General features: G+C 40.1%; 1 protein-coding gene across 5 annotated transcripts; it reads left to right on the forward strand.

Annotated features, from left to right (window-relative positions):
* The first annotated feature begins 1587 nt into the window (after positions 1-1587).
* Positions 1588-7537, forward strand: LOC139420464 (glucagon family neuropeptides-like). Of its 5 annotated transcripts, XM_071170640.1 has the most exons (7): positions 1588-1833; positions 2183-2287; positions 3284-3418; positions 3936-4040; positions 4622-4756; positions 5236-5356; positions 7398-7537. In XM_071170640.1, exons 2-7 carry the CDS (start codon positions 2190-2192, stop codon positions 7404-7406), a joined length of 603 nt encoding a protein of 200 aa, XP_071026741.1. In that variant the 5' UTR covers positions 1588-1833; positions 2183-2189; the 3' UTR covers positions 7407-7537. The 5 variants fall into 5 exon arrangements, with proteins under 5 accessions (XP_071026741.1, XP_071026739.1, XP_071026740.1 ...); XM_071170638.1 differs by lacking the exon at positions 7398-7537 and having other exon boundaries at positions 5236-6893; XM_071170639.1 differs by lacking the exon at positions 7398-7537 and having other exon boundaries at positions 2186-2287; positions 5236-6893.
* Positions 7538-11890: the final 4353 nt, after the last annotated feature.

Here is an 11890-nt window from a genome sequence, read left to right on the forward strand (position 1 = left end):
GGTCAGGGATCTGTGCAGGCCAGTCAAGTTCTTCGACACTGATGTTGACAAACCATTTTTGTATGCACCTCGATTTGTGCAAGGGGGCATTGTCATGCTGAAACAGGAAAGGGCCTTCCCCAAACAGTTGCCACAAAGTTGGAAGCACAGAATCATCTAGAATGTCATTGTATGCTGTAGCATTAAGATTTCCCTTCAATAGAACTAAGGGGACTAGCCTGAACCATGAAAAACAGCCTCAGACCATTATTCCTCCTCCTCCACACTTTACAGTTGGCACTATGCATTGGGGCAGGTAGCGTTTTCCTGGCATCCGCCAAACCCAGATTTGTCCAGCGGACTGCCAGATGGTGAAGCGTGATTCGTCACTACAAAGAACACGTTTCCACTGCTCCAGAGCCCAATGGCTGCAAGCTTTACACCATTCCAGCCTATGCTTGACATTGCGCATGGTGATCTTAAGCTTGTGGGCTGCTGCTCGGCCATGGAAATCCATATCATGAAGCTCCCGAGGAACAGTCCTTGTGCTGACATTTCTTCCAGAGGCAGTTTGGAACTTGGTAGTGAGTGTTGCACCCGGGGACAGACGATTTTTACTCGCTACCTGCTTCAGCACTCGGCGGTCCTGTTAGTCGTTGTTGCTGCTAGATGCTTCCACTTCCCAATAATAGCACTTAGAGTTAACCAGGGCAGCTCTAGCACGGGCAGAGGTTTGACCAACCGACTTGTTGGAAAAGAGGCATGCTATGACGGTGCCACGTTTAAAGTCAATGAGCTCTTCAGTATGGGCCATTCTACTGTCAATGTTTGTCTGTGGAGATTGCATGGCTGTGTGCTCTATTTTATACACCTGTCAGCAACGGGTGTGGCTGAAATAGCCGAAGCCATTCATTTGAAGTGGTGTCCACATGCTTTGTACATATAGAGTACATAATGCATTGAATGCATGGAGGTTATGAAGTCCTTAAAACATTTTAGGAAAACATTCAGTAGTCAGAATTTAATTATTATTTTTCTGTTTCAAACCAAATGTTTCTGTGGAACAAGCTCCACATGCCTTTCACGTCGTCTTGCTGAAACACGCCGATTCAACTATTGCCAGGCCCAGGGTTTCAGCACCTGAGTACTGGACAACTCCCGCTCTATTACCTGTCGTGCGCTAAGGGCGATGGGGCACAAAGCAAGCACTTGACCTTGATCATTTTCACAATACATAGCCATAATTGAATGATTGGTCAAGTTGGTTTTAAGTTTGACGGGGGCGATTTTACTGTAGTCATTTGGTTGAGGTATTGAAATTAACCACGCACAATGACCTCACTTAGCGTACGGCTTATATATGTCACGCTGACAAATATTTGCGTTCATGCATTGTCCCACAATTACGTGGTTGAACTAAACATGCATATGCACTTTATGACTCGGGCCATCTCATTGACGGGGAAGGAAAAGTACTACAGTGTTACATTCCGAGAGGATGGGGGCGATGACGTAGATAGTATCCCCTAGTGTGACCAGTGAAAAGGCATGCTGTTGGATTCAGGAATTTAAAAAAAGCCGATGCAAGCAGGTCTTCAGAACAAAAAGTTTCCTCTGTGAAGACAAACGTGTGGGCTCTTTCTCCTGGGGTTGTGTGCATACAGAGATCCGATAATCGCGTTTTATGTGTGAGCGCACGGAGGGTTGGACACATTAAAGGAGCATCAGGAGGCGGCAGAGACGCTTTACAGACGAAGCAAGAAAAGAGAGAAAGGGAGAGAGAGAGATTATCTCACTCTCCCAGTCGCAGTCGCAACCGGATCACATCCAGCTTGTCTCTCCACACGGTAATAGGTACGTGATGCTTTCTGAACTCTTACACACACAAACGAGAATGCAGCAACAGGCTATAGTACTTTAGAAGGTTTGGATGTAATGTTTGGAGGTCATATTTGGCACTTTAGAATGTTTGGGGCAACACACTTGAGGTGCATTGAGGCACTGTTGCACTCGCAAGCACTAAGTGATGAATAGATGGGGAGTTTGGATAATTTTTGTAAGCGTATTGTTCTCCAAAATATAAGAAAACCCTATCCATTCTAAAAAAAAATAATGTGCATTCATTTCGTTTTTCCTCGCTCTGACTTTGTAAATGGTAGATAACTTTCGCACGTCTAACTTTGTAATCATTTCTTTTTTACAGCAGGACAATGTCTAGTAAAGCGACTTTAGCCTTACTCATCTATGGAATCATAATGCACTACAGCATCCACTGCTCACCTCTCGGGCTAAGCTATCCTAACCTTAGGTAGGTACTTGAACACTTCTCATTCAACTGAATATCTCTGCATGTAAAATGAACATTGGAAAACGCATTGTTTCTGCTGCTGAGGACAGTAGTTATGTATTAGATCGAGTCTACTGCACCTATGCCATTCATTGCTATACATTTTTTTTCGTTCAATCAATGTGTGGAGAAATAAAGGAAATAGATGATACCTAAATTAATACACCGTTTTCCCCTCCAGAGCATCTTGTCAATTTGGGTATACAAATGTATGCTATGCATTGACAGATACTGGTGTATGTGTTTTATTTTGAGTTTGAATATGCTGCAATGTTTTGCTATGAGGGGCTTTAGAGCGCCTGGAATCATAGCAGTGGAATATAGCATATTACCAGCTACTGGTAGATCAAGCGTCTGATACAGAACTCTATCTCTGCTTTTAGACGCGTCCCGTGGGAATGACATTGAGGGGTAATTTGCTGTGGCGTGAGGCAAACGTGGGAGCCACTAATTCATAGAATAACAAGATCAATTTATTTTCTATTCTCTTAACTAAGCAGACACAATCTGCATTATTTTATTTTTTTGAATCACAACTATACATTTTAATTTGGTTTTTGAGATCTGGTTATGGTGTTATTTAATTCACAATTAAAAGGATTTTAAATTAAACATGTTTTTTCCCCTAATTTCCGATGTGGATGAGTTTGCTTGCCTTTTGGGAAATATAGCCTATGGTTCCACTAATGTTTTTATGTAAGGTGTTGTAGCTTACTTAGGAATGGTCAATAGCAATTACAATTATTACACATTTAAGCAGATACATTATGGCTATTGTAGGCCTATCAAATATTTTTTTAATTACTCTAATTTCTTAACATGGAATATAGCCTATACAATCTAAAAATGCGAGTAATTTATTTCGGTGTTTATATTCAGAATTGGTTTTATCATGATTATACATGATTAATCCTATATCAAAAAGAATATAATATTCAAATGCATTTCCGATTTCAGACTTGAAAATGAGGTTTATGACGAGGATGGAAATTCGTTACCGGACTTGGCTTTTGACGGTGATCAAATTGCTATAAGAAGTCCCCCATCTGTGGCGGACGACGTGTACACTTTATACTACCCACCGGAGAAAAGGTGACTATCATTATCACTATACTCAACCTATTCTTTTTTAATGTCGTTGACATTCATGCTAAACATTTCATTATCGGGCTCGTATTTATGTTCATCTATGTTATATGTTTTATGTTAGTAAATGTACTGTACCATCAATAATCACATTTTGTTATTTAATCTTTAGATGGAAATACATAGGGGAAAAAATGAGCCTTTAAAATAACAAGCTTCCCACATTTTCATTGCAGCAAGATAGACTATGGTTGGTAGCCTGGTATTCAAACGAAGATAATCGGAAAGGTCTGTGGGCTATAGAATTAAGTTAGAAGCCTATACGCGAACTAAAACAGAACGAGACACTTTTAATATGAACCGGCCATTTCCAAAGTCATGAAATTCACCAGAATAGCATTGTCCACTATTTCAGCTCACATTTTGGAAAGTAGCCCATATGACGCGTTGGATTTGGTAGGCTAAATACAGTATGTTACCACTTACGTGTGATCATTTATTGTTTGGCGTTTTATCATCCCAGAACGGAAAGGCATGCAGACGGAATGTTTAATAAAGCCTACAGGAAAGCGCTGGGTCAGTTATCAGCAAGAAAATATCTCCATTCTCTGATGGCAAAGCGTGTAGGGTAAGGACATCTTCTTAGTTCTCGTCTCTTATTTTGTGATCTTAGTTATTTTTGGTGTTCGTTTTTCTTCTAACTCAGATTTTCCGAATACTCACTATTCATTCTATGTTTCGTCAAATTGTCCGGTGTGTCTATGTGTGTGTTCTTCCGACTTGAATTTGACGCCTTCAGGCACAGAGTGGGTTGACTTGATAAAATCTCCGACAGCGCAAATCCGGGTGCGGCATGATTTAGATCAAATCGGTGGATCTCAGTGCTGATATTGTCTCTTTAAGTAGCAAAGCCCAGGATCCACGTGGATGAATACATTTCATTTTCATTATTAATACTTGATGGTGGTAGGGGGTTAGTCCCAAGGGTTGAAGATAAATGTAGGCTTCAATTATTCCCTACATCCTCGACCAGCCAGCCTAACCATGATGATATCGAAATAAAAATCAATTTGGGATGATTGATTAAAAGTTGAAGAGATGAGAAAATATAAAAATGAAGAGCTGTGCAGTGCAGTCTATGGGCTACATTCCGAGGCAGGGTAGGCGTTTCCTAACAGTGAAAACTATCCTGCTCTCCCCCTTTCTTAGTGGAGGGAGCACCATGGAAGACGACTCAGAGCCTCTGTCAAAGCGACACTCGGATGGGATCTTCACAGACAGCTACAGCCGCTACCGAAAGCAAATGGCAGTCAAGAAATACCTGGCGGCAGTCCTTGGGAAAAGGTATAGACAGAGATATAGAAGCAAAGGACGCCGGCTAGCGTATTTGTAGCGTTGCTAAACCAAACTACCATGTGTGTACAGCCCAGATCAAGTCATTTTGAGAAAACTGAACAATCGGTGGATCGCTCTTGTGTTCTTTAAACATGTATTTATGTATGAAGTAAAGCCATTAAAATTAATATTTTGATAATAATATTGTTTTTCTTTTGTACTTAAGCACTTGAGAACGCGCAGATCTACTTTGTGGACCAATCCTTTTGTTCAACCTAAATATAGCCTATATTTATTTATTTTTAGACCTACGTAGACAAGAAGATGAAATGATGTGCACATGATCAATATGCTCTTTACCCTGTCTTTTAAAGATTTAAATCAAGATATGAATGCGACGGAAATAAATAGTTTAAAAGACAGTCAATGTATTGAATGTTACTTTGTGGCAACTGAAATTAAGAGCTCAGTGTCTTTATTTACAACAGCCCTGAAGACTTAGGTTTTCACCATATTCTACAAGACATAGACTTTGATGCCCTACCGGATGGGGATGAGTTTGAGGCTATTTTGGGAGACTGGCTGAAACAGTTCTCTCCCGAATTTCCGGTGAGTTCCAGGCTCTTTCCCGAGGCCTTGTCTTGAGGGATGTCTCTTGTCCCTCCCACTTTTTCTCACCTTACCCTGTGACCTTACCCTCCAGATACGAAATACAACCCAGTCTTCTTCTTTTCTCATTTGGGCTCCTGTCTCTCTTGAGATGCTGTACAACTGTACCTATATTCACACCTATACTGCATGCAGTATATGTATGAACGTGAATATAGATGCATAGATATGTTTTACACATTGAATGTTTATGGATATACTGTAAATCCTTTAAAATTCCCCATAAATATCCTATGGGAGGCAGTAGGATAATAATGTGACTGCTAAACAGTATTATAAATAAATTGTTTATTTAAGGCCAAAACAGGCATGACCCAACAGGCTCTAGAATCCTTATATATGGCAGTAATTCAAGTACTAAAGTGTTAGAATGACCCCTATGACCTCTATGACCCTCGTAAGATGAGGACCAGAGTGCGTTTGAGCTTTTTCCTTTCCTTCCTCTTCTTCTTCTTCTTTTTCTTCTTCAGTGTTAAAGAAAATGAGCTTACATTTTTGAACTTTGTGCAAAGTATCTATCTTGTGTTCCTCTGTAATGGTATACATGTGTTTGAAAAGCTCTTGAAAACCTGGAATGCTGGTAAAGGTTTTCCAGTTGTCTCTTCTCGCCACATAAGAAGCATCATGAACGTAGAATGGTCGTCGGACTCAAAAAGAAAGTCCAATAAGAAAATGTAGACCATTTCCACTGACATTATACTTTTTATGTGGCTTCACTTAATTTCAATGTGTTTTTTGTTATTTTTCATGAGGAACATTTCAGAGGCAATTTGAAGACGCGTTGCACCTTCCTGGTCTACTGTGCTTTCCCCTATCTTGTCATGTGAACCAATGTAAAGCTAGATCGCATGATTAAAGTAATTGCACTAGCCACCAAATCTGTGCAAACTACTGCAATTGGATGGTTTTCTTTGCTCACTGATTGACGTATATACATATGTGTTTTTTTTCTGGATGTTGTTTTGTTTTTGTTCTCTCCCCAACATTACTGCACAAAGTGTTTGATTGAACGTCTCACCCCTGTCTTCTGTATAGGAAAGCTCAGATGAATGTACTGCAGGGGAGAAGCTTTCAGAAAGAGTCGCGGTCATGTTTTCTTTTTAAGTCTCTTCTCAATGGGACTTGAGACAAGATTCTGTTACATTCCAATGTATTATATGCCAAAAACAATGCTTGAATGATTGTTGTTTTGAATAATCCTTACCTATCCTGGCAGCCCAAGCACAGCACAGTCAAACTTCTACCTAATCAACAGTTAGACAAAGCCTTGAACGTACTTCACCATGCCTGTACTATTCTGAACACCACCAATTCCAAACTAGCTTCTCAGTTTACTTGCCTCTTTTTTCTTGATGTAAGTGATCACAAGATGAGAAGCAGAGAAAACCTGTTCAGTGCTAGATAGACCCAAGTACGAGAGGGGGAGTGGGAGGAAGAGAGAGGAATGAGGATAGTGGGTGCGAGAGAGGAGAACAAAGAGAAAGAGGGACACAGAGAAAGAAGGAGAGTCCATGACCAATCGATTCGAGAGAAAACAGGGTGATTTTTTGGCAGTGAAAGGAATTTACCAGACAAAGGTTTGCACACCTCATTAGAAGAACTTGGCCTATCATCTCACTTGTACCCATCAGTGACAGATAGACAGAACAAGCCACACTTCTTCTCACTAGAGGCATGATTGGGTTCGCTACTTCTGTTATTAGCCATCCCATTTTTCGACACCATGAAAAACAGTTAATAAGATAATGAAAAATGTAGCTTCTGAATCCGTACAGTATACTTCCATTTCCTGGCCCCAAGACATCATATTCACACTTCCCTAAATTGCAAGGAGATCTAACTCCAGTAGTGGACCAGGCAGATTCTACAGACACTGTAGGTTAGGTTTGAGTTTTGTGACACTTAGCAGTAGGGCAAAGTTCTTCGATCTATGCCTGTGTGTATGAAATCAATCTTTCTTTAATTCTGCATTCCCCTCCAGGCTTTGTGACGCAGAATGCAGCTTGCGGCTGTGGTGCCTTGCTTCGACTTTAAAATCGCCACGAATCACAGATGGCTATTTAGTAGCCCTACAATGCTGCACATCATCAGCTTACATTTCACCATTTGGTTGTTGTTTTTGTGTTGCGCAGACATTTGATTGGATCTTTAGTGCCATTAGGTGTAGTCTCCGAGCACTCTTGCTCACAATTATTTATTTTGACAATTATTATTATTATTTTTTGAGCATTTAGACTTAGAGATTTGTGGTAGATAGTTTCCATAATGTGTATCATTTTGAAAGCGCCAACAGCCTTACTAAACGTGAAGATTAAACTTAGAATATATATATTTATTGTGTAGTAAATTGATATTAGAGAGTACTATTATAATGAGAAAAAAAATGGCGATCCACAAGGGTTAAGTCTATAAATGTTTTAAAAAAACGGTGTTGTAAGATTTGTATGAATAAATTTTTGTAAACAACACAATTTCGTCTAATCTTTTAAACCCATAACATTATAAGTAGTTCATCCTCAGCTCATAGGTGAGGATGCTAGAACAGTACCACTGTAAAGTACCATTGTTATACAACAATACACAATAATTGTTAGCTCATTTTAGTCCTGCTCCACATATTATAGTGCATCCATCCAATACGTGTACTTTCTCACTAGCCCATCACACCAAAATGCCTAAAGAGAAATCACAGAAAGGAGGACAGATTGGAGAGAAGACGAGGACAAAGGACAAGAGAATACAATTTTTCAGGTATCTAGGCACCTAAAGGGTATCACATAATTAAATAGGGGTACTCTAAATCATAATCTGAAGCAATCAACAAACAAAAACAACAACAAATGGATATTAAAGGAAACAAGTGTCCATAACTACAGTCTTCTAAAAATACAGTCAATTTTGTACTGCTAAAAGCACAGTATAAACCTCAAATGTCCTTGCTGTCCATAAATGTCTTACCAAACAAATAACCTCGATAAATACCGCAAATAGTCTTATAAGTCTACAATGAATGAACATCAAGATTCTAAGACTTACACTTCCCATAGGAATCATGGATCTGAGGGTGAAAACCCAGACTGCTGTCTCTGCCCTTCAAAGAATTCGAGAACGCTAAATTGCTCTTTGGCGTGAATACTGTGAATCCCTGACTCTTCGCTTGGCCCGGGTGTCGATACCCCCAGACCCTCTTGGGATGGCACCAGTGGAGAGACAGATGTGGGAGGAATCTCCCGACCAGTTCCACCCGCCTGCGCTCCTGCTGCACCCAACATCCGACTAGGACATCACAGATGAGGAACTTGGGCCACGATGGCGTCTAGAACAAGCCTACAGTATATACCAGACCGTCAATTCTCAATGACACATTCTTTACCCTGATAGGAAAGGTAAAGTAACAAGGCCGCTACCTAACTTTCAAACTCTCCAACCAAGGTGCATAAATTGAGGAGCAAAATGAAGTGAGGAATGAAGTGAGAAAATGCGGAAAATCAAATAAATAAACTCAACATGCAAAACACTAGACCGAAAGGTTGCATACAATACACACACATGTATATGCAAACACATGGTATACTACATAGCTAATCCAACAAGTTGTCTATAGCTACCGAGGTGGCTCTCCATCCAAAAGCAGTCAGTGTTACTGTGCACAACACTAATCAATCATTTTATGTTGCCTTAGTGTAAGGTTACAGATGGGTCAGACATATTTACTTATCTGTAAATTTGTATTATAAACACTTGACCCACCACACACACATTAAACCCAGGCAGGCAGGCTCTTAACAGGCTGCTTGTGGGTTTGAGCTTTGTCATGGGTCCAGTCCCACAATAGCTACAAGAACACCCAGCTCCTCAGTCCCCATGGTAACGAAGACAACAGAAGATAGACCATCATGCCCATATTAGAAGTGCAAGTGACTGTGCAATGGACACCACATCATTTGTGTGGAAGGAACACAATTTGTAAGAAATATCATAGGAATCGAGTGCTGTAATAAAGCACATACTATGTCGCTCAGACTTTGTTTTGGTTTCACTGAGTGACTTTTTTAGTTTTGTTTCTACACGTGTTCTTGGTGAGATGTATCTACAGTATATGGTTGACTGAGTGCTCAGTGGAGTGGCTTCACGGTGCCCGAGTGTGTTCCACTGTGGTGCCCTTATTGAAAAAAGACACGATTTCATGTGTAAAATTTCCACATGTTTTGCATGTGTCATATTTGAGAAATCTCACATGAGATGGCATGTGAAAACGTGTGGATTTTCCCATTTGATCCACGTAACCTTTCACACGTGTATTCAAATGATCACATGTGCATCATTCTCACGTGCGATTTCACAGGTGACGCCTGGGAAACCAAAATGAGTTGTTAGGACATCCCCGGAAGGTCACAAAATGCACATAGTGTTTTCAACTTGCGTATTAAACACATTTTGACATACATGATTACATTGTGTATATTTATTTATACAGTATTATTCAACCTCAACCTCTTGGTTCACAGGCAATCCAATCTTCCTGCCACGCCACCACGTCTGTGTCAATGACTGATTTCACCTGTATTCATACACTTTGGAGTTGACAGTAAATCTCAGCTTTGTATAATACACTCAAGAACAAATATTATATTTATCATGGTGATTCAGGAGTAACATGAAAACAGAATAATATGCCCCACTAACATTAGACAACTATATAGAAGACCCCCCAAAACTGTTTAAATAAGTAAATTAAATCAATGATGCAAGAATAGTCAGACTGAGTAAATAACAGTGCAGATGGCACTCTTTTGCTAAGTGCAGAGATATATTATAGGTAATGAGTGTGTAGGGGACTTCTGAGAAGGCTGCAGAGTTTGTGGTGCAGCAGAAAGCTCAGAGTACACTAAATGTAATCATTATTTTTACACTATTTTAGCTGAACAGCATACTACTTATCTTAAAACCCTCTTGCCATTCCATTACTTCAATTACTTCCTTTACAAAAAATGTCACATGTGAAATAACATTTTGACATGTAAAATAGCTGTTTTCACATGTTGAGCTGAAAGGTTCACATGTGAAAACAAAAGAGCCACATGTGAGGTCAATTGTTCCCCATTTAGAGTTCATATGCCACCTTCAAAACTTTGGGGTCACTTAGAAACGTCCTTGTTTTTTAAAGAAAAGCTCATTTTTTGTCCATTAAAATAACATAAAATTGATCAGAAACACAGTGTAGACATTGTTAATATTGTAAATGACTATTGTAGCTGGAAACGGCAGATTTTTAATGGAATATCTATATAGGCGTACAGAGGCTCATTATCAACAACCATCACTCCTGTGTTCCAATGGAACGTTGTTTTAGCAAACTGGCCTTAACCAGAATAGGAAGAGGAGTGGGAGGCCCCAGTGCACAACTGAGCAAGAGGACAAGTACATTAGAGTGTCTAGTTTGAGAAACAGAGGCCTCACAAGTCCTCAACTGGCAGCTTCATTAAACCCACAAAACGCCAGTCTCAACGTCAACAGTGAAGAAGCTTCTCCGGGATGCTGGCCTTCTAGGCAGAGTTCCTTTTGCCCATCTTTTATTTTTATTGGCCAGTCTGAGATATGGCTTTTCTTATTCAACTCTGCCTAGAAGGTCAGCATCCTAGAGTCACCTCTTCGCTGTTGACTTTGTGTCACATTCTGACCCTAGTTCCTTTGTTATGCCTTTGTTTTAGTTTGGTCATGGCGTGAGTTGGGGTGGGTAGTCTATGTTATTTTTTTCCATGTTGTGTTTATGTGTTTGGCCTGGTATGGTTCTCAATCAAAGGCAGGTGTCGTTCGTAGTCTCTGATTGAGAATCATACTTAGGTAGCCTGTTTGCCCCATTTTAGTTGTGGGTGATCGTTTTCTGTTTTGTGTCTTTACCAGACATGACTGTTTCGTTGTCGTTTCGTTCTTTCACTTTGTTGTTTTGTTATTCAGTGTTCAGTTGTTTTATTAAAAATATGAACACTTACCACGCTGCGCTTTGGTCCTCCTCTCCTTCCACCGAAGACAACCATTACACATTGAGACTGGTGTTTTGTGGGTACTATTTAATGAAGCTGCCAGTTGAGGACTTGTGAGGCGTCTGTTTCTCAAACTATATTCTCTAATGTACTTGTCCTCTTGCTCAGATGTGCACCAGGGCCTCCCACTCCTCTTTATATTCTGGTCAGAGACAGTTTGTGCTGTTCTGTGAAGGGAGTAGTACACAGCGTTGTACGAGATCTTCAGTTTCTTGACAATTTCTCGCATGGAATAGCCTTAATTTCTCAGAACAAGAATAGACTGACGTGTTTCAGAAGAAAGGTCTTTGTTTCTGACCATTTGAGCCTGTAATCGAACCCACAAATGCTGATGCTCCAGATACTCAACTAGTCAAAAGAAGGCCTGTTTAATAACAGTTTTCAGCTGCGCTGACATAATTGCAAAAGGGTTTTCTAATGATCAATTAGT

Source organism: Oncorhynchus clarkii, chromosome 11 (genome assembly GCF_045791955.1).
Source record: "Oncorhynchus clarkii lewisi isolate Uvic-CL-2024 chromosome 11, UVic_Ocla_1.0, whole genome shotgun sequence".
Classification (NCBI taxonomy): Eukaryota; Metazoa; Chordata; class Actinopteri; order Salmoniformes; family Salmonidae; genus Oncorhynchus; species Oncorhynchus clarkii.

What these genes read in the sequence shown, in the direction of transcription:
- LOC139420464 (XM_071170638.1), top strand. Translation starts at nt 2,190, where the DNA reads ATGTCTAGTAAAGCGACTTTAGCCTTACTCATCTATGGAATCATAATG. An exon ending in TACTACCCACCGGAGAAAAG is followed by an intron (nt 3,419 to 3,935) that starts GTGACTATCATT and finishes TTATCATCCCAG; the next exon opens with AACGGAAAGGCATGCAGACG. An exon ending in GCGGCAGTCCTTGGGAAAAG is followed by an intron (nt 4,757 to 5,235) that starts GTATAGACAGAG and finishes TATTTACAACAG; the next exon opens with CCCTGAAGACTTAGGTTTTC.